This window comes from Rhinoderma darwinii, chromosome 6, assembly GCF_050947455.1.
Source record: "Rhinoderma darwinii isolate aRhiDar2 chromosome 6, aRhiDar2.hap1, whole genome shotgun sequence".
Taxonomy (NCBI): Eukaryota; Metazoa; Chordata; class Amphibia; order Anura; family Rhinodermatidae; genus Rhinoderma; species Rhinoderma darwinii.
In genome coordinates, this window is record NC_134692.1 from 97,532,718 (window position 1) to 97,556,424 (window position 23,707).

The 23,707-nt window shown below is 41.8% G+C and overlaps 1 protein-coding gene across 5 annotated transcripts in view; it reads right to left on the reverse strand.

Moving 5' to 3' along the window:
* Positions 1 to 549: 549 nt before the first annotated feature.
* EEF2KMT (eukaryotic elongation factor 2 lysine methyltransferase) overlaps positions 550 to 23,707 on the reverse strand; it is a 47,892-nt gene continuing 24,734 nt past the window's right edge. For 3 of the 5 annotated variants that reach the window (XM_075831306.1, XM_075831307.1, XM_075831308.1), the window contains exons 6-9: positions 18,744 to 18,877; positions 5,408 to 5,679; positions 2,916 to 3,065; positions 551 to 1,348 (exon numbers count right to left, since the gene is read on the reverse strand). In XM_075831306.1, the coding sequence (XP_075687421.1) occupies positions 1,224 to 1,348; positions 2,916 to 3,065; positions 5,408 to 5,679; positions 18,744 to 18,877 (681 nt within the window). In that variant the 3' untranslated portion in view covers positions 551 to 1,223. Of the gene's footprint in view, positions 1,349 to 2,915; positions 3,066 to 5,407; positions 5,680 to 18,743; positions 18,878 to 23,707 lie in introns of all 5 variants that reach the window. The other 2 variants (XM_075831310.1, XM_075831309.1) reach the window with 1 other exon arrangement.

Consider the following 23,707-nt stretch of genomic DNA (forward strand, 5'->3'; position numbering starts at 1 on the left):
TAGAGCCATTGCACTCGGATGGGTGACAAACCACCAACCTTTGGTCAATGGAAGAGGCTGATTAACACGATGATCCCCAACGAGAAGATATTATACACTCACAGAGGCTGACCTCAAAAATACTAGACGGTATGGGAGATGTGGAATACATCCCCTATGGCTCTCTCTTCCCGAGATCGCTGAGAGCTGGCCTCTCCTCTGATCATTGAGGTTCTTGGAGAAACCAACAATGGGATATATGGATAGCTCCATCACTATACGTTGTGGTTACTGGGAAGGTCAGGAAGTCTTATACTCTATCTTACTGGCTCTATTAGACATTCAAAATGAGATCAGGTCATGTACAAAACTTACATGTGCATTGTTAAGTTCAACTCTGTTCAGTTATGTTCATCCACAGAATATATGCAATATAGTGCCTGTATTACTCTGGTTTATGTTATACAATTTTGAAATGTGAATAGCTGAGTATTGCTTCCAGTGTGACTGGATACTTGGTCTATGATTACTTTCCTTTATTACATTATGCGTATGTACATATGATACAATGTAATTACCTCCTTAATGTTGTACAAATTGTATTTTATTTATGGTTTAATAAAACGAGCTTAAATTATATTTTTTTTAAAATCATTTCAATTCAAGGTTGTAATTCGACAACATAGAAAAAACTCCAAGGGGTGATTTACTTTAACAAGGCAAGGATTGTATCTATCTAATCCTGTACCAGTCTCTAAGATAATTATTGGAAAAATTATCAGATAACAGAGAGGCACTGCCATACATTCAAAACACTGAGTCAGGATCCATACAAAACAGGCCATTGAGCCATGGTAGTTATGTACAAAAGTACATTCATCACTAACATTGAATACACAACCTGGATATTCAGCAGCACGACCAGCGATTACACAAAGCAGTAGTATCCCACCTTAATGGGGGGTGCACGCAGGCAAGTATCCCCGGTCCAAAGGAGATCACAGATCCATATGAAGAAAAGAGGGACTGCAGCACTCCAAATACAAAAAAATGTTTTTCATTAATTCACCAAAACATGAACTTGCAACATTTCAACCCTGTTAGCGTCTTTCTCAAGCTTAAAAAAAAGTCCCTGACAGGGTTGAAACATTGCAAGTCCATGTTTTGGTGACTTAGAGAAAAAAAAATTGTATTTGGAGTGCTGCAGTCTCTCTTTTCTTCATAACATTCAATAGACCGAACTTTCAACTTTTTGCTAAAAGATTCTCTTTTAAAGTCAGTTTCAGAATTTGTACTGTACAATTTTTATCATATGCAAATATATTCCTCTTGAGATCTGGAAGCACTTGCCACCTTAAACCAGTAACGTCTATTGCAGAGAGAAAAAGAAGAAACAAAAAAAATTAGACTTTTTTTTATGAGTTTAATAAGTATTATGACCTAATAAATAGATAGCACTTAAGTTGGCCTCTAGGACGGAGAACACAAATGGCATCAAACATAAAAACAGTTCAGAGAAATTATATACTGTGCCACATAAGTAAGGCCCTGTTCACATCATATTTTTTGTTTACGTTTAGCATGTTTTTCGGAAAAGCTCCCTATGTACTTGTTGAACGTGTCCATGGGGCTCATTTGTCAAAGGCCCAAAGACCTACGTCAGTGTACCCAAAAAAAAAGAAAACATGGAATAGTGTAATAGCCTACGCTATTCCATTCCATGGATTCCATTTAAAAAAAAGGGATTTTTTTTTTTTTTAACATGGTAGCCTATGGGTGACAGATGTCACTTTATGTTAAATGTTTACATAATAGGTTTGTCATGACATTCGTTACATAGATGCATCATAGTGAAGAGTGCAATCTGTTACCCATAGGCTATAATGGTATCCGTTGAACGGATACATCATGAAAATGGTCAGAAGAGTTCATGACTTATCTGATGGATACTATTAAAGCCTACGGATGATGAATGCCACTGTTAGGCATCCGTCACAGCCTACGTTTAATTTATACGTTGAGAGCTTTTCCCGGCATATATGTCAAACGTAGGCCAAAACGTCTTGTGAACATAGTCTAATGATGATCGTTATGGAAATAGCACATGACTTTGAAAGTGATGTTAAAATTAATTTAAACACAGTACATTTTAACCAAGTAATTCTAAGAGCTTTTGGCATCATTACTACAGTAAAGGTCTGTTTCCGATTTCAAGAACAGAGCTTTTAGGGCACGGTCCCATGTAGTGGCGGCTGCATGTGTTACCCAATAGACGCACGATTGTGTGGTAATACTCGTCAAAAACACGTGGCCATTGACCTTTCTAAGTGAGCCAAGCTTTGGCCGCCACTACGTGGAACGTACCTTAAAATCTATTAATTTAAAGTATCTGGCACCAATTTTTGGGGTTAAATTCTTATTAGTTTATGATATATTCCCTCGTGAGAATTCAGGTAAGTGTTTATTTACTTAATCACATTCCCATAGTACCAGAAATTCTTTTTTTTTAAAGGCTTTTTTTTATTTCAAAAGGGGCTGTCCAGTCAGGATAGGCAATCAATATCTAATCGGTGGGGGTCCAACTCCTGGCACCCTCGCTGATCAGCTGTTTTAAAGGGGCCGCGGCGCTCGTACGAGTGTTTATTTCTATTCATTACTGGCACTGCTCGTACTGTGAATTGCCAACACACTTGTAGCAGCGGTTCACAGTATTACAGTCTTCTCCTATTCACTTGAATAGGTGAAGGCTATAATACTGTGAACTGCCGCTACAAGTGTGTTGGCAAATCACCCGCTATATATGGAGCAGGGTCAGCCCGTGAGCCTGCTCCATACTCCCCCATGGCGGCTGTTATGTACAGTTATGTCACATATCGCCAAGGGGTTAAAGGAGTAACTGCAACCAATCATTGCAATAGGACACACAAATCACTCACCTAATGACGTCTGGAACAATTTGTATGTTTCAGGATTACGAATAGTTGATGCTACAAATACTTCCAGATTATTTCCAGCTTTTGTATAATGGAAAAGTTTCTGTAATACTTTTGGAAATGAAGTCACAATTTCTGGATCATACACAACATCTAGAATCAGTAAAACATGTTGTTAGTACAGAAATAAATTTGTTAACTTGGCCTAAAGCAATGTATTTTCTGCATTAAAATTCTAGCCTGCTCAAACTCCTATGCAGCAGCATCTGTCCATGGAATTATTTAAGCCAGGACTACACATACATTTAATGCAGTTTTTGTCTTAGGTTTTTGAGCCAAGCACAGAAGTGGACTCAAAAGAAAGGAGATGCATCAGCCTTTTCTTTATACCTTTCCTTCCTTTTGGATTCACTTCTGACTTTGGTTCAAAAAACGAAGCCAAAAACTGCACCAAAACGGTTTGTGTGATCCTGGCCTAAAGCGTTTCCTGTTAGAGGAGGGTCGTGAAGGGGGAACTTCCTCAGTTAACTATCAACCAGTCTTTGGAGGAATGTCCATGCATTACACAGGTAGCTTACTAATTTCACGGGGACCTGTGTAATGCTTCAATTTACCCAACTTTTATACATAAATACCAGAAAAGTCTGTTTTCAGGATCCTACATGAATACCTCCCGTACTGAAGACAGTGAGACGGAGTGTTTCCCGACCTCCTAAAATACTAACTAGTCTGTAGCCCGGACCACGGCTAGTCAGTGTTGAAGATTAACATCAATATACCCAAAGGCTGCATGCACACGGCCGTGCCCGTAACCACGGGCCGCAATTACGGGCGCGGCCGGCCACTCGCATTTTTGGCCCGTGCTGCCATACAAAGTATGGGAGCATGGACCGTAAAAAGCTAAAAAGATAGGACATGTCCTATCTTTTGTGGTACACTTCTACGGCCTGGACACCTTCCCGTAAATAAACGGGAAGGTATCCATGGGCAATAGAAGTGAATGCTTCCGTAATTGCGAACCGTAATTGCAGTCCGCAATTACGGACGACTTGTATGGTCGTGTGCATGGGGCCTAACACAATGATTTACAATTATTGCAGTGCAAGAGTATGAACTATAATTGTTTTACTTTTATAACCGGTGGTACGCTTTAACCCGTTTGTACAGTGGTGTACCATTATGTCCTAATTGGGATCTATTGACAGCAATAGGACGTAATAGTATGGCCAGTGGATGGCACAGGATCTATGCATGCACCCTCCCTAGCTGGTGCCAGCTGTAATGTACAGGAGACATGCGGCTGTAATGTACAGGAGGCATCCCGCTGTAATAGTCGGGATTGCAGTTTCCTCCGATCCCAGCTGTTTAACCCCTTAGATATCATGGTCATGGCATCTAACTGGCTACCAAGGGAGGAGGAACCCCCCAACCGGGGTTCTAACAAAGGCCCCCAGGTTTGCAATGGCTATATGCCTATTTTACACTGACAAGCAATAATGCTTTGGTATACGGAGTCCCTAGTGGGACTAAAAAAAATAGTTAAAAGTTTAACACCATTTTTCGGATTTTCACTTTTGTTTTTTCCTCCCCTTCATTTAAAAGTCATAACTTTTATTTTTCCATTGATATAGGTGTATGATGACTTGTTTTTTGCAGGACGAGTTGTAATTTTTCATGCCACCATTTATTGTACCATATAATGTACTGGGAAACTGGACAAAACATTCTTTGTGGGTTGGAATGGGAAAAAAACAAAGAAATTTAGTTTTTTTTAATACATTATATGTACCCCACAATTGTGCTATTAAAAAATACAGCTTGTCCTGCAAAAAACAAGCCCTCATAAGGCTATAAAATGAAAAAGTTATTGCCCTTGGAACGTAGTGATGAAAAAACGAAAAAAATAAAGAAATATATGCTGGGTTAGGCTGCGTTCACATCTGCGTCAGGGCTCCGTTCCAACGTTCAGTCAAAATTCTCAGTCGGAACGGAGCCCTGACTAACACAAACTGAAACCAGGTTTCCCTTGAACAAACAGAATCCTTGCATAACGAAGACAAACGGAAACCATTGACATCGGATCCGTCACCATTGAAATCAATGGTGATGGAAACGGAAACCTCTCGTTACCGTTTGTGTCAGTCAGGGCTCTGTTCCGATGGAAAGCTCAAATGGAACGTTGAAACGGCGCCCTAACGCAGATGTGAACGCAGCCTTAAACATGGAATTGATGAAGAATCTGCTGATATTCTTATGTCTGTTGCTTGCTCGGTAGTTGCCTGACATCTGCCATTGGGATAAAGAAGGTTGGATTCTAACCTGCCCAAACCTTCCCTGGAGAAGAAGTGGTGCCTGAGAGCTGCTTGTGACTTGTCCTTAATGAAATAAACATGCATGCTTGCCAGATCAGAGTATGAATGTTTACGGAGGATTTAGGAGAGACTGCTATCAACTTATGTCTACAGCCACCATACGTGTTTCATTTTATAAGGTACCTGATGCAATAACTATGTCAGCATCCAGATTTAGAAGTTGTTCTTCTGTAACAGATTCCCAGTCTAGCTCAGTTACTGAAAGAACAGTTTTCGGACTTTCACTTGTAACGGAATGCTTTTCACTCTGGATAAAGCTATTGAGGCGAATGTTTTCCTTGAGCAGCTGAAGGACTTTCTGGTGACAGTCACTGAATGTGTATTTCTTGGGAGCACAGCTCTTACATATGACCAGTCCAGTCAGACCAATTCCACTACCAAGTTCTAGAATGGTTCTCAAAACATAAGAGAAAAACCCTTAAAATGTAATCACTTAAAATATAGAATTCATCAATCAACATGTTAGGTTTTAGTAAAGCATAATTATCAGATAAGTATTCTAATCACATAATATTTCCAGGCACATATTCTGACTCACCTGATTTCCGTTTCGCTGAATCGACAAGACGGCGAAACAGTCAAACAGATGCACTCACTCCTATTCCTGGCCTTCTCCTCACAGAGTAGGAAATCTCATAGTAGTCAGAACCTCACAAGAAATAAAGAAGTGGAACTGTGTCCCTGTAAAGCCCCCTGAATTCATAGCTTAACCCTTTTCTGCTCCAATAAATACTATTACGTCATGCTGAGCGCATTGTTCGAAGTGAAGTAATAATACGTCTAGGATTTAATACAGCGCCATTTTCCCCCGGCTCGTTCATGAGCTGTGATAAGTGCTGTCTCCGACAGCAGGCTATCACAGCTCAATGTGCAGGGACCAATCACGGTGGTCCTGCCTCGGTGATCGCCGCATTTGATTAGCCAGTGACTACTTAACAATAGTGGCGATCGCTGACATAATTTACTGCCCCTGACATCCTGCCGCACCCGTCCTGAGCTTCTCTGTTGGTGTTAGTGAGTCGTTCAGAGAAGGTGTGTGGAGAGTTGCTGTGAAAAAATTCTAATATTAGAGCTTTTTTCTTTGCTTCCTACATCCTTCATTCACTTCCCACTCCTGTCCTCCTCGTATTCCCCTTGTCACCACCACGTTTTTGGTCATTGATCCCCTATCACTAGCCACTTCCTAGTCTTCAGGTACACATTTTTTGGTCCCTGGGGTATATTTTTACCTTTTTTTCTTTATAAAATATATAAAAACAAAAAAAGTTAATTTAGACAGTCATCAGCTAGTCAGTTTAGTATTAGAGTTAGTTATTGTCAGGGAACCGTCAATAAACGTAGTTAGGTATAGCGGCATGGAATAAAGCGTCAGGAATCAGTCACCGTAATCAGGTTTAGCGTTAGGGATCCATCACCATAGTTATGTTCAGCGTCAGGGAAGATTGGAATAATCTAGTTAGGTTTAGTTTCAGGGAATCGCCGCCATAGTTAGGTTTAGCGTCAGGGAAGTCCATTTGTTATATAAAAACAAACAAAAAATAATAAAATATATGAAAAAATAAAAAAATAATTGTTTAGATAGTTATCTCCAGCATCTCAACTAGTTAGTTTAGTATTAGGGTTAGTTAATGCCAGGGAACCGTCAAAAAGCAATGTTAGGTATAGCGTCAGGGAATTCAGCGACAGGAATCAGTCACCGTAGTTACGTTTAGCATCAGGGAAGTTTGGAATAATCTAGTATGGTTTAGTGTCAGGCACCCGTCACCGTAGTTAAGATTATTCCGACCTTCCCTGACACTAAACCTAACTAGAGCGAGGGTTCCTAACACTAAACCTAACTCAATTTTATGTGAACTTCCCTGATGCTAAACCTAACTACACCAACGATTCCACAAAACTAAACCTAACTAGATTATTCCAATCTTCCCTGTCGCTAAACTAGTTAGGTTTAGTGTCAGGGAATAGGCACTGTAGTAAGTGAAGTTCACATAAAATTTAGTTAGGTGAAGGGTTAGAAACCCTCGCCCTAGTTACGTTTAGTGTCAGGGAAGTCCACTCGTTCTATATAAAAGAAAAAGCAGTTTTGGCTAGTTTAGGTAGTGATCCTAGTTAGGGAAGAATATATATGAAGAGGTGGGACGCTCTAGGAGACGCCCCAGGAACACCACCACAGTTAAAACCCCATAGAGTAGTGACCCCGCAACAGTTGAAACCCCCGAGCGAAGTGACTCCATTTGGACTCCCTGAGTACAGGGGCAGCCGAGGATCAAATTTAACACGGCAGGGCTCAGTGAGATGAACTTTTTCAAGATCCTTTTCACTGATTACTTTATAGGGCTTATGGAGTCCCAGACAAATTTATATGCCCAACAATATATCACCAAGGACCCCACATCATTTTATGCCCAATCCCAGAAGTTCCCCAAACTGGCGGGAAGGGAAAGAGTCAAAAGAGGTTCAGAGTCTGCTATCAGAGAGGGATAAGGAAGGACACAATATATCAATGTGACATGTCCCGAACAACCAGGGCTCTGTATGAAAGTGTTTTAAAATGTATCCCTTGATACATAGGATTTTTAATTTATCCTATTTTTACTTACCCTGATGCAATCCACATAGCTTATCCCCCTCAACTTTCCCTTCTAAGCACTGCCGTTTGCCCAGATAGCCGATAATAGCCACATGTAGGGTATTGCCATACTCGGGAGAACTCACATTACAATTTATGGGGTGTATGTCTCCAGTGGCACATGCTGGGCACAATATATTACACTCTGAAATGGCATATATGTATAGAAAATTGAAAATCTCACTCTGCACCAACTGCAGCACATTACCTTTTACAGAATACCTGTGGGGTCAAAATGTTCACTACACCTCTAGATGAATGCCTTAAGGGGTGTCGTTTTTAAAATGGGGTCACTTCTCAGGGATTTCAACTGTACTGGTACCTCAGGGGCTTCTGCATACATGACGTAGCACCATAAAAGCTGGGCCAAATGGTGGTCCTTCCCTTCTGAGCCCTGCTGTGTGCTCAGGCAGCAGATAACAGCCACATTTAGGGTATTGCCTTAGCTGGGAGAACCCACATTACAATTAAAGGGGTGTATGTCTCCGGTGGCACATGCTGGGCAATATATATCGGACACTGAAATATTGCATATATGTATAGAAAATTCTAAATGTCACTCTGAACCATCTGCTGCGCATTACCTTTTAAACAATACATGTGGGGTCAAAATGCTCACTACACCTCTAGATTAATGCCTTAAGTTTTTGAAATGGTCACTTCTCGGGTGTTTCAGCTGTATTCAATCAATTGCGACATGGCACCCGAAAACCAGTCCAGCAAAATCTGGAATCCAAAGAACACATAGCGCTCCTACCCTTCTGCGCCCTCCCATTAGCCCAAACGGCAGTTTATCACCACAAATGGGAGAAATTGTGCAACAAAATGGGGTATTTCATTGTGAAGATAGGAAATTTGAGCAAAAACGACTTATTTGAAAAAATTTTTTTATTTTATTTCAAAGCCAAATTTAAATAAGTTCCGTGAAAAAATTGTGAAGTCAAAATGGTCACAACACCCATAAATGAATTCCTTGAGGGTGTACTTTCCAAAACGGGGTCTTTTTGGGGTTGCTTTCTATGTTTTGGCACCACAAGACGTCTTCAAACCTGGCATGGTGCCTAAAATATTTTCTAATAAAAAAGGGGCCCCAAAATCCCTGAATAATCCCCACACCAGGGTCACGTGGGACATTTAAAAAAATTGCACAATCTGGGCAATAAATATTTACTGAACTAGTACCTAAAAAAAAAAACCGGCTTTTGAAATGTTCTTGAAAATATGAGAAATTGCTGCTAAAGTTCTAAGCCTTGTAACGTCCTAGAAAAATAAAAGAATGTTCAAAAAACCATGGCAACATAAAGTAGACATATTGGAAGTGGTTATACCACACAAAATAGTTACTAATTAACATCTGCCTTACAAGCAGATATATTTAAATTATGAAAAATGCTAGTTTTGCTAATTTTTTCAAAATGTTGCTATTTTTCACAACATAAAGTAAAATGTGTCACGAGAAAACATTCTCAGAACCGCTCCGCTTGGATAGGTAAAAAGCATTCAAAAGTTATTACCAGATAAAGTGGAACATGTAAGATTTGAAAAATGGGGTCTGACCCTTAACCTCTTCCCGCTGCAGCCACTTATGACCTTCCTGACCGAGCCTTATTTTTCAAATTGGACGTGTCACTTCATGTGGTAATAACTTTGGAATGCTTTTACCTATCCAAGCGATTATGAGATTGTTTTCTCAAGACAGATTGTACTTTAAGTTAGCGGTAAAATTTGGTCGATACATTCAGTATTTAATTGTGATAAACACCAAAATAGAGTGAAAAATTGCAAAAATTTGCATTATCAATTTTAATGTATTTGCTTGTAAAAAAAAGATAGTATTCAAAATAGTTGCTAATTAACATTTCCCATATGTCTACTTTATGTTTGCATAATTTTTTTGAACATCCTTTTATTTTTCTAGGACGTTACAAGGCTTCGAACTTTAGCAGAAATTTCTCACATTTTCAACAACATTTTAAAAGGCTATTTTTACAGGGACCAGTGCAGTTGTGAAGTGGCTATGAGGGGCCTAGACAATACAAACCCCATAGATCACTTTATTTTAAAAACTGCACCCCTCAAAGTTTTCAAAACAGCATTTATAAAGTTTCTTAACCCGTTAGGCGTTTCACAAGAGTTAAAGCAATGTAGAGGTGAAATGTCTAAATTTAAATTTTTTTGAAGAAATTTATATTTAATCATTTTTTGCTGTAAGGTTCACACAGTTCACACAGAGTTTTTTGCAGGCAGAAAATTCTGCCTCTAAATTCCATTTGGAATTTTGAGGCAGATTTTGATCTGCCTGCATGCCGTTTTTCACTCGCGCCCATTGAGCACCACGGGAAAAAATGCTGAGAAATACGCTTACTTTGACTCCCATTGATGTCAATGGGAGGTCAGAGGGGTAAATGCCCGAAGATAGGGCATGTTACTTCTTTTTCCCGCATGCGTTTTTTTACCGCTAACGGGGAAAAAACGCGTCCGCCTCCCATTGCAATCAAAGGGAGGCATTTTCGGCCGTTTTCAGACGCGGTTTCCGCGTAAAAAAAAAGTGTAAAAAAACTCAGTGTGAACTGGGCCTAACGCAGAAGGTTTTACCAGAGACAAGCAACTCAATATCTATTTCCCAGATTAAGCAATTCTTAGAAATATCCCACATGTGGCCCTAGTGTGCTAATACACTGAAGCACCAAGCTCAGGAGCACCGAGAGGATTTTGGGGCCTTCTTTTTATTAGAATATATCTTAGGCACCATGTCATGTTTGAAGAGGTCTTGTGATGCCAAAACAAAGGAAACACCCACAAAAATACAGCATTTTTGAAACTACACCCCACAAGGAATTCATCTAGGGGTGTAGTGAGCATTTTGACCCCACAGGTGTTTCATAGCTTTTATTAGAATTTGGATGTGAAAATGAAACATTTAATTTTTTCCCAATATGATGTCGTTTTAGCAAAAAAAAAAAAAAAAAAAAAAATGTCCACAAGGAATAAAGAAGAGAAAGCCCCCTAACATTTGTAAAGCAACTTCTCTGGAGTACGGAAATACCCCATATGTGGTCAAAAACTGCTGTTTGGGCACACGGCAGGGCTAAGAAGGGACGGAGCGCCATTTGGCTTTTGGAGCATAGATTTTGCTGGATTGGTTTCTTGGCATCATGTCGCTTTTGCAAAGCCCATAAAGGCACCTGTACAGTGGAAACTACCCAAAAGTGACTCCATTTACAAAACTACACCCCTTGTGAAATTCATCTAGGGGTGTAGTGAGCATTTTCACCCCACAGGTGTTTTATCGGTTTTATTAGAATTGGGAAGTGAAAATAAAAATTATTTTTCTTCAATAAGATGTAGCTTTAGCTCAAAATTTTTTCAAATGGAGAAAAAGCACCCCAACATTTGTAAAGCAACTTTTACAGAGTACAGAAATACCCCATATGTGGGCATCAACTGCTGTTTGGGCACACGGTAGGGCTCAGAAGGGACGAAGCGCCATTTGGAACACAGATTTACTGGATTGGTTTCTTGGCACCATGTCATTTTTGCAAAGCCCTTAAGCTAGCAGTACAGTGGAAACGATCCAAAAGTGACTCCATTTGGAGTACTACAAACCTTGAGGACTAATCTAGGTGTTTAGTGAGCATTTTGACTCAACAAGTGTTTCATAGATTTTATTAGAATTGGGCAGTGAAAATAAAAATAATTTTTCTTTAATAAGACGTAGCTTTACTTTAAAATTTTCTCAAATGAAGGTGAAAAGCACCCCAACATTTGTAAAGCAATTTCTCCCGAGTACGATAATACTCCATGTGTGGTCATAAACTGCTGTTTGGGCACACAGTAGGGCTCAGAAATGAAGGTGCGCCATTTGCAGTACAGATTTTGCTGAATTGGTTTCTGGGCACAAGGTCGCATTTGCAAAGCCCCTGTGGGCCAAAAATAGTGGTAACCCTTCAGAAGTGACCCCATTTTGGAAAGTAATAGTGCCCACACAGTATTATGCCCTCTAAGTGCCACACACAGCATATTACCCCCTGTAGTACCCCTACAAAGTGTAATGTCCGCTTAGTGGCCCGCACAGTATAATGCCCCCTCCCCTGGCTGCCACAGCCTCCCCCCTTGTAGATAGTGCCCCCCTGTAGAGTGTACCATACAGCCTCCCTGTAGATAGTGCCATGATTCCCCATCTACTCCCTGTAGATCATGCCATACAGCCCCCCACCTCCCCCTTGTAGACAGTGCCCCCCAAAAAATTGTACTCAGCTAGGCCCCGTTCCCACAATGCACTGAGCTAATCCATGCGTAGGCTGGCGTCATCCTGTAGCCTAGTACAGAGTTTCCCAACCTTTTCGAACTCGAGGTAGCACTGGAAAAATAAAATTTTCTCATGACGCCCCTACCAAAAATTATTTGGAGAAAGACATAAAATCGGCTAAAAGCACTACACCCTTACGGTATGTTCATACAGCGAATTTTCAATGGACAGCGTTATTTTGCGTTTTTTTTTAAGCCATTGAAGATAATGCAAAAGAAGCAGGCAAGAAAGCTCCAAACGAGTGCCGCAGGTATTTTCTGCCTCCTATTAATTTCAATTGGAGCTCAGAGGTGGAATCTACTTGAAAACCATCAGCCCGCCACCCACTGATCCCCCCACAGATTCCCCCTGTAGATACTGCCACACAGCCCCCCGGAAGGTAGTGCCACACAGCCCCCTGGAAGGTAGTGCCACACAGCCCACAGCCCCCTTGTAGATAGCACCCCTCCTCCTGTAGATAGAGCCACTGTAGCTCCCTGAAGGAGCAGAATCCCCCTGTGGCTGGGGATTCCGCTCCTGGAGAGCTCCGCTTGATGTCTGTCCATATATGGACAGTGACATCAGGGCCAACTCCTGAAGCGGAATCCCCGTCCACAGTATTGCCAACGCTGTGACCGGGGATTCCACTTCAGGAGAAGCCCCTGTCGTCTGTGTCCATTTATGGACAGTGACGTTACTGGCTCCTCCTGGAGTGGAATCCCCGGTCACAGCGTCGGCAATGCTGTGGACGGGGATTCCGCTTCAGGAGTTGCCGCTGATGTCACTGTCTATTTATGGACAGAGACCTCAAGTGCTCTGACCAGGAGCGGAATCCCCGGCCACACAGGGATTCCACTCCTTCAGGGAGCTACAGTGGCGCTAGTAGATGGCAGTGCAGGAAGATACCTCCCTGCTCTGCTATAGTGACATCGCTACCGCTGTAGCACCGCCAGCCATGGTGGGGCCTGTCCCGACGTCGCCTCTTGCAGCCGCTATGGCTGCTACAGTGGTAGCGACACCACTGAATGAAGAAGTGGCCGAGCAGAAAGGCGGCTGCTGAGTTGCCGGGCCCGGGCGTTTCTGAAACAAGAATGGGAAGGGAGCCAGCGCAGCGCCCCCTTCCACCTGCTGGAGTGATGCACCCGGTGCAATGGCACAGGTCGCACACCCCTAAGGCCGCCCTGATTATAATGTGGGGGCATATTTAAGGTGGGCAGAGTATATCAGGGGCATAGTCAGGTGGTATAATAAAGGGGTAAAAAAAGATAATCCATAGATGTGTGTTATACTGTGAAGCAATCCTTTATGCACAGGCCAGTGTCGCACTGATAAATGGTGTTGTTTCTTATTCCCTTTTGGTAAACGCTGCACCTTTGCAGTTTGGGGAATTTTGCTGGGAAAGTGTTGTCCTGGTATAATGCGGGCACCCTCGCTTCCAGCAGATATGTTTGGGTCCTCCCCTTCCTGGTTCCCTAATTTTAGTGCCTTGATATATCGCCTTTTGAAACAGAAGAAATTTTCCCCTCGTGCCTGCACAACTGCATATTTTTTCTCTTCCTTGACTTATTGGAGCCTTAACTAATTACATTTTTTCATAGACGTATGAGGGCTGTTTTTTTTTTGCAGGACGAGCTGTAGTTATTATTGGTACCATTTTAGGGTACATGCGACTGTTTATCCTATTTTTTGGGAGGCCATGTGACCAAAAAACAGCAACTCAGCATAGTTTTTTAGTTTTTTTTATACAGCGCTAACCATGCGTTATAAATTACACGTCAACTTTAATCTGCGGGTCAGAACGATTCCGGCGATACCATATTTATGGCACTTTATGTTTTACAACTTTTTGCACAATAAAATTACTTTTGTAAAAAGAATGTATTTTTTCGCAATGTTATAAGAAACATAGTTTTTTTAGTCTATGGAGCTGTATGAGGGCTTGTTTGTTGCAAGACGAGCTATAGGTTTTTTTGGTACCATTTTTGGATACATGCGATTTTTGATCACTTTTTATTCCAATTTTTGTAGGGCAAAGTGACCAAAAAACTAAACATTTTTAAAGCGTTCACTGCATGGAATAAATAACATAATAGTTTTATAGTTCAGGCTGTTACGGTCACGGCGATACCAAATATGTATGGTTTATTTAATTTTTTTCAACAATAAAGGACTTCATAAGTGAAAAAGGGCGATTGTGTTTTATTTTATTACTTGAAACGTTTATTATATTCTTTACACTTTGTTTTAGTCCCACTAGGTCCATCTGTCTGATTTATTTTCTAATACATTGCACTACCTATGTAGTGCAGTGTATTAGATCGGTCAGTCGTTCACTGACAGCAAGCAGAATAGGCTGTGTCTCCAGACGGGGCCTAATCGGCTTCCGTAATGGCAGAGCAGGAGGCCATTGTTGGGCCTCTTGTTGACATAGCAACAGTCGGCAGCACACATACATACACCCACACTGCACACATACATACACACAAATACACCCACACTGCACATACATACATACATACATAAACCCACACACACTTCCACATACATACATACACCCACACTGCACACATACATACATACATACATACATACATACACCCACACATACATACACACATACACCCACACTACACACATACATACATACATACATACACACACACTACACACATACATACATACACCCACACTACACACATACATACATAAATACATCCACACTGCACACATACACCCACACTATACACGTACGTACGTACGTACGTACGTCCACACTGCACACGTACGTACGTACGTACGTACGTACATACGTACGCCCACACTGCACACGTACATACACACACACTGCACACGCACACACTGCACACATACACTGCACACATACATCCACACTGCACACATACATACATCCACACTGCACACATACTACCACACAGCACACCCACATACATACATACATACACCCATACTGCAGACATACATACATACACCCACACTGCACACATACATACATACACCCACACTGCACACATACATATACACCCCATTGCACACATTCAAACATACATACACCCACACTGCAGGCATGCATACATACATACACCCACACTGCACACATACATACACCCACACTGCATACATACTAACATACATACACCCACACATACATACACCCACACTGCACATATACACCCACACTGCACACATCCATCCATCCATACACCCACCCACCCACCCACACATACATACATACATACACCCACACTGCACACATACATACACCCACACTGCACACATACATACATACATACACACACACACACACCCCACTGCACACATTCAAACATACATACACCCACACTGCTCACATACATACACCCACACTACACGCATACATACATACATAAGCGTTCAAAAGTTTGGGGTCAACCAGTTGTTCTGCGTCTCACAAATGTTCTTCTGTGTGATCCAAACACCTCAAACTTCGATTCGTCTGTCAATAACACTTTTTTCCAATCTTCCTCTGTCCAATATCTGTGTGCTTTTGCCCATCTTAATCTTTTCCTTTTATTAGCCAGTCTCAGATATGGCTTTTTCTTTGCCACTCTGCCCTGAAGGCCAGCATCCCGGAGTCGCCTCTTCACTGTAGACGTTGACACTGGCGTTTTGCGGGTACTATTTAATGAAGCTGTCAGTTGAGGACCTGTGAGGCGTCTATTTCTCAAACTAGAGACTCTAATGACTCTACTTGTCTTGTTGCTCAGTTGTGCAACGGGGCCTCCCACTTCTCTTTCTACTCTGGTTAGAGCCTGTTTGTGCTGTCCTCTGAAGGGAGTAGTACACACCATTGTAGGAAATCTTCAGTTTCTTGGCAATTTCTCGCATGGAATAGCCTTCATTTCTAAGAATAAGAATAGACTGTCGAGTTTCACATGAAAGCTCTCTTTTTCTAGCCATTTTGAGAGTTTAATCGAACCCACAAATGTAATGCTCCAGATTCTCAACTAGCTCAAAGGAAGGTCAGTTTTATAGCTCCTCTAAACAGCAAAACTGTTTACAGTGGTGCTAACATAATTGCACAAGGGTTTTCAAGTGTTTTCTAATCATCCATTAGCCTTCTAACACAGTTAGCAAACACAATGTACCATTAGAACACTGGAGTGATGGTTGCTGGAAATGGACCTCTATACACCTATGCAGATATTGCATTAAAAACCAGACATTTTCAGCTAGAATAGTCATTTAGCACATTAACAAAGTATAGAGTGTATTTCTGATTAATTTAATGTTATCTTCATTGAAAAAAACTGTGCTTTTCTTTCAAAAATAAGGACATTTCTAAGTGACCCTAAACTTTTGAACGGTAGTGTACATACATACATACATACATACACCAACACTGCACACACACACACACACACATACATACACCCACCCACACTGCACACACACATACATACATCCACACATACATACATACACGCACCCACACTGCACATTCATACATACACCCACACTGCACACATACATACACCCACACTGCACACATACATGCATACATACATACACCCACCCACACTGCACGCATACATACATACATACACCCACACTGCACATACATACATACACACACACACACACACACATGCATACATACACACATACACACTGCACACATACATACATACATACATACATACATACACTAACACTGCACACATACATACATATATACATACACCCACGCTGCACATATACATACACCCACACTGCACACATACATACGTACATACACCTACATTGCACACACATACACCCACACTGCACACATACATACGTACATACACCTACATTGCACACACATACACCCACACTGCACACATACATACATGCATACATACATACACCCACACTGCACACATACATACATACACCCACACTGCACACATACATACATACACCCACACTGCACACATACATACATACATACATACATACATACACCCACACACTACATGTACCCACACAGCATATACACAGATGTAGCCATCTTTATATTGACTTTTAACGCATTTAATACACAGTGGCAAGATTCTCTTATCTTTTTTTAAATTACTTTTTAATGGCTTTTGTTGTTTGAGATCATGATGAGATCACGCTGCAGCAAGTTATCAAGTCAAGATAACTACAGCCTTAAGTATACGACAAATTGCAGGAAGCACTGGCTTTCCATGACGTATACTTACGACAAATGTTGTGAGCGGGTTAAAGGGGTTGTCCCACAAAACATGTATCCCATATCCACAGGATAAGGGTTACATATGTGATCGATGGGAGTCCGACGGCTGGGACCCCCAGTGATAAGGAGAATGGGGCACCAAAAGTCCCCCAAAGTGCTCCATGAGAATGGAGTGGGCATTCTATTCATTTCTATAGGACATCCGGGGCCTGTGTCCGGCAGCTCCATAGAAATTAATGGAGCACTGGTCATGAATGCACACAAGCGCTCCATTCTCATGGAGCACTTTGGGGGACTTTCGGTTCCCGGTTCTCCTTCTCTCTGAGGGGCCCAGCGGTCGGACATGCAGCGATCGCACATGTATCCCCTATCCTGTGAATAGGGGATACATGTGTTTTGTGGAGATACCCCTTTAAGGCCCAAACTAGGCTGCATCATTAAGGGGTTAAAAGCTGAGGAATTTCTGTGCGTAAAGTCTGCAGCGATTACGCAAGATAAATTGAAATGCTGCATATTGAGTATCTGAACCGTTTTCTGCAGATTTTTTTCTGTAGCATCTGGAAATTTAGCTGCATTTATGCAACATGTACAGGAGCCCTAATACTGAGGGAATTAGTTTTTCCCAGAACTCACAAGTCCTTTAAATGGAAACAGTAATGCTTCATTTGCCTGTCGGTGGCACTGCAGAGAATCTGGTAAAGATGTTTGCTTGGCAGATTACTTTGTAATTCATTTAAAATGCTAATGGAATAACAATATTCGGTCAGTTACTGACAAGCTAGCCAATATGGTCGCTACAACAGGAAAAAAAAAACAACAAGTTTTCATAGGCTATATTCACATGACTAATTTGCACCCGTGTGGAATCCGTTTTCACGGATTCATCAAAGAGTTGCGTCTATTGAAGGATTCGGGAAAATGGTCAAAAATTTGTGAAAAAAAACAGCCGTGTGAAGTGCCCCATAGACATGCATTCATTTTAATGTGGCCATGTGACGCATGTTGAAAAAAAAACCACGTCTGTCACACGGCCAACTTTCCCTGTCGTCTGAATAAGCCCTTTGTAAAACGAACACAATTACTAAACATAGGCTACTGTTCCCACTTGTGATTTACTAAAATATGGCTAATTTTATGTTTTGGGGAAATCTGCTAATATTCCAATGTCATTGAGTTTTCTTTTGGAGAGTGTTACTGATGTTTGGCAAGTATCAGTGTTACATTGTGTAGTAAGCATTTTATTTGATAGTAAGAAATATAGTGAATTTTGAGTGGGGATAAATAAAATAACAACTTTTCTTACCGATTAGTGAAGATATCATTATTTTCAATTGCCCATTCAGCAAGGAAAATAGCAGCTTCCCATGTCACTAGGCCTGTAGTTCCTTCTGAGATTATGGCAATATTTTCAGATAATGTAACAGGCTCCTGTGTGGGCTGCAAAACATAGGCAGTAAATTGTATTACCTTGGAAAGGTGTTCTATAATCTTAAGCAAATGCTTAAGTACATAGGAAGGTTCCACACTGGCTACAATCGTTAAAAATGAAAATAAAAATTATTGAATGCTATTTGTGTGCAGCGATTCGAACAGACGCTTTTTAAGCAGTTAGCATTGGATGTCTAGATGGCTTTAAGAACGATCCCTCGCTGACAGCTAAATACGTTAGTACTTCACCAAACAATAACTGGATTTTTGTACTTTGCGTAAAATCTCTTGTTGTATTAATTGGAGGACACCGCACCATGGGTATATGCTCCTAACACTAGGATGGCTGACACTTAGTAGAAAGAAGTCTTGGCTCCACCCATGCAGGCCATACCCACATACACACTAAATACCCTAAATCAGTTTGTAGAGAAAGCAGATGGGGAAGACAAAAAACAACCATGTCCACGGTCCCAGGAGGAAAATAAACCAAATAGCCAGAATAACAGGCCTGGAACAAACCAAAAACGAAAGGACAAAATCTGTGTCCCCCAATAAATACACTACATTTTTTACAATGAGAACAAAAAACAAAACAAAACTGTATTCTCGTTTATATCATTGTGGGAGACAGCACCATTGGACGTCCTAAAGCAGCCCCAGAGGATGGGGAGATGTTAAAGGAAAAGGAAACAGCAATACGCCAGATGCACATCTGCCTGCAGCAGACTTGAATCACAGGTCAAATAATAAATCTGGTATAATTTGTTGAAGGTGTGCACCATAGCCCAGTTAGCAACCTTGCAGACCTAAGCACTGACCCAAGGGGAGGAATTTTACCCTTGGACCAATAGGCTTCCAAAATCACAGACCGGCTTCAAAACGCAGTGGTGGCCTTGTGCTCTGCCAAATCCCTTGTGTGGCCTTTTAGGAACAACAAAAAAAGAGTCGGAACACGAAACAAATCAATTGCAGCCAGATAGACGCAGACTGCTCTCACCATGTCAAGGCAACGCAAAGCCTGTTCCCTTTGATGAGATGGAGAAGGGAAGGAGGGAGAAAAAACTTCAAACCTGAAAACCACCTTATTCCTATGGATGACCAAAAATGGGGACTTGCAGTACAAGGCAGCCAGTCCTGAGACTCGTTTGATGGAAGTGATGGCCACCAGGAAGGCAACCTTCCAGGAATGTAAGTGCAGCAAAATGTCCCTCAAGAGTTCAATAGAATCGAAATAACGCTGTATGCAGCATGAAAAATAAGAATTCCAGATACAGTGGTACAAGCTGGCTCAATGAAGCTTCCTGGAATAGCGGACCTTGGAAAATGAGGTTGGGTCAAGTCAGAAGACGCCAAGGTGTTGCCGCGAGCAGATAGACTAAGTCGGCGTACCAGGCCCATCGAGGCCAGTCCAGCGCCACCATAATTGCGGTAACACCTTCCCTCAAGTCTCTTGAGCACTCCAGGCTGCCACCAACGAAAGGAAGGCCGACGAGGGCTTTCTTGGAAACCAGGCTGGCTGCCCTAGATTTCAGGCAAATAGAATACTGGATGGCAATCAGATTAGCCAATGTCTGAGCATTGTAGCAGGTTGTCTCAAGTGAAGCCTCAATAGGAGGAACAAAGTAGCTTGAAGTACCTGAGAAGCGAGGTCCTTACTTACCCAAGTGGATGCAAAAGCTGGGTTCAGAGCAGAACCTGCAGGCCACAAAAGCAGACTTTGTCTGTGAATCCAGCTTCATGCCAAGAAGGTCACTCAGTGACATGGAATTTGACCGTGGATTGGTGGTACTCTTAGACGGCCGTGAATTAGGCAGATCTGTAGAGTGAGAAATGGGAAGAGTGACCCTGGGGAGAGCTGCACCTCTCAAAAAATAAATTGACCCCTTTAGGGAAAAAACCTCCAGATAATCAGTCCTAAGGCTGGCCTACTAGACCCCTGGTGCTGTGCACTGCTTGACAGAAAGCTTAGAAAGGCTGATAAGGCTGAAGAGGATGGTAGCAGCAGGCCTGGAGCAGCAGCTGAAGTATAGTACCGATGAAATGGCACCGGGATGCAGAAAGTTGCTGTGGGAATGGTGCTAGAAAGGGAGGACCACCCCTCAGAAAGTTTGTGCTTTAGAGCAGACGCCCTTCTCCTAATCACACCTTTTAGAGAATACTCACTGAAATGACGGCGGCAAACCTGTCACTGTACATAGAAAAAAAGCCCCCAAGTGAGGTGCAGCAGATACACTTAGGGAATGCCAACAGAGTCCCATAAGAGAAAGCTCCATAAAGGAAAAGGCAGGAATTAGTGGGGAAGAGGGGGTTCTGCTGGCATATGATTTTCATACTCACCCTCCGTAGTGTATGGGTGTGCACAGGGTCACCTCCTCTTTAGTAACATCACAAGAAAAATGTGGTTATTGGCAATTCCCCTGCAGAAAATTTAAGTTAGGTGACTGATGGTGAGGGAAAGTACAGAGAGCTGCCTGGTTTCCCGGCTCCGGGTTGACTATGCTTGTGACATGGCTGACACGCTACCTGCAACTAGGAGAGAAGATACGTAAATAAAACTAAAATATAAAAAATAGCAGCAGGCCTGAGTATCAGGTCATGTCTGCCTCCTACGGACACTAGGGTAAAACTTATTAAGCCACCGTCTGTGGGAAGAGTATGGACTGCCTTAGCGGAGCTAAGACTTCTACCAAGTGTCGCCTCCTAGTGGCAAGAGCCTATACCCATGTTGCTGTGTCCACCAATGATATAAACAAGAAATGTAAATTTTTAAGCTTAGGAGTCTAAAGCACCCAAGTAATTTTTTCTATAGTCTGGAACCCTGTATAGTTGTATTTATTTGGATGTTTGGAAGGTATGTAAGGGTATCTATTGCAGCGTTGCATGTGTTAGGGTATGTTCACACGCACTGTTTTCAGACGTAATTCAGGCGTTTTACGCCTCGAATTACGCCTGAAAAAACGCCCCTAATACGCTTACAAACCTCTGCCCATTGCTTGCAATGGGTTTTACGGTGTTCTGTTCCCACGAGGTGTCATTTTACGCGTCGCTGTCAAAATACGGCACGTGAAAAGACACCCGCGAAAAAGAAGTGCATGTCACTTCTTGGGACGTTTTTGGAGCCACTTTTTCATTGACTCCATTGAAAAACAGCTCCAATAACGTCTGTAAAATACGCAGCAAAAAACGTGAGTTGCTACTAAAACGTCCGAAAATCAGGAGCTGTTTTCGCCGGAAAACAGCTCTGTATTTTCAGATGTATTTTGCTAAGCCGTGTGAACATACCCTTAACATTGCAGAAAACTATTTCCTGAAATTTATAACTGGAAGATCATTCTTTTTCCTTTAAGTCATTAACCCAATGTAGAAAGCTTTATTAATTAGACTGCATTGCAGCTATATCAGAGCGTGAAGCAACTAAAGCATTGACTGTTTTCCATAACCCTTGCACTGTACAAAAAGAAGTATTCAGTATCCTGAAGTTACTTCTCATTAAATATTTAGAATAAGATTTGCTACATCCAGTTCTGATAAATAAGCATGTTTGTTAGTGATAGATATCTGTTGGAAAACACATGGAAATGTGGTTGATTTAGGCCCCATGCACACAAACGTAAAAACGCCCGTAATCACGGGCCCATAGACTTCTATTGGCCACGGGTACAACCCCGTGCCGTTGAAAAATATAGAACATGTCCTATTTCAGGCCGTAATTACGCCACGGGCAGGCCCATAGAAGTCTATGGGGCTCCCGTAATTACGGGACCGTTGCTAGGCGATGTCAGGGGATAGTCACTGTCCAGGGTGCTGAAAGAGTTAAACGATCGTCAGCAACTCTTTCAGCACCCTGGACAGTGACTTCCGATCATATTATAGGCCAACGTGTAAAAAAATAGAAGAAGTTCATACTTACCCAGAACTCCCTGCTTCTTCCTCCAGTCCGGCCTCCCGGGATGACGTTTCAGCCCATGTGACCGCTACAGCCAATCCCAGTCCAATCACAGGCTGCAGCGGTCACATTTTACTACGGAAAGGGCTGCCCCTTCTCTTTATCTTGCACTGATAGAGAGAAAGGTGCAGTGCAATTTTGCAGCGAAAACGTGCCCGTAAATACGGACGCCGGACCCGTATTTACGGGCACAGGTCTGTAAACACTGGTGCAATACGCGTCGAATACGTGTGACCAAGGACCCGTATTTACGGGAGGAAAAAAATACGTTAGTGTGCATGAGGCCTTAGAATGAAAGTGGCAGTTTGTTTTTTTAAGAAATGATAAGAATCTATTTTAGAAATGATTGCTATTGAAAACCTCATAGAAATGCACAGGCTTTCATGTGTATGGTTGTTTTTGTTTCCTTAATGGGGTAAAGGTGTCACAAAATGACAGATGTAAGGCAATTTGCGATTAAGTAAATTAAGCAGGAACCAAGACCGCTCTAATGGGAATTATTCCTCTCTCATTCAAGAGTAACATCTGCCTGCTGCATTATTTAATATGTAAGAATAAAAACACACACAACAGAAACCACTTTTATATTGCGTGAACCTGGCCTAAAAGCCTGATAGTGAATCTTAAAATTCAAATCCTGCGGTTGAGGCGCAGGGGAAAAAGTTTTTCGATGTAGGTGCGTTTTTTTCCCACAACCAAAACCGCATCCAATCATGGTAAAAACGCATGCACTTTTTGGATACTTTTTTTTATGCGATTTTAACCGCAATGTCTGAATACACCCTTTGCATAACTTTGTATAATGAAAGTAAGTTTACACAGCAAATTTGCAGAAAGCCAAAAGGAAATCAGCGGCAGCACATTTTGGTGTGGAAAAACAGTGAGCAGTG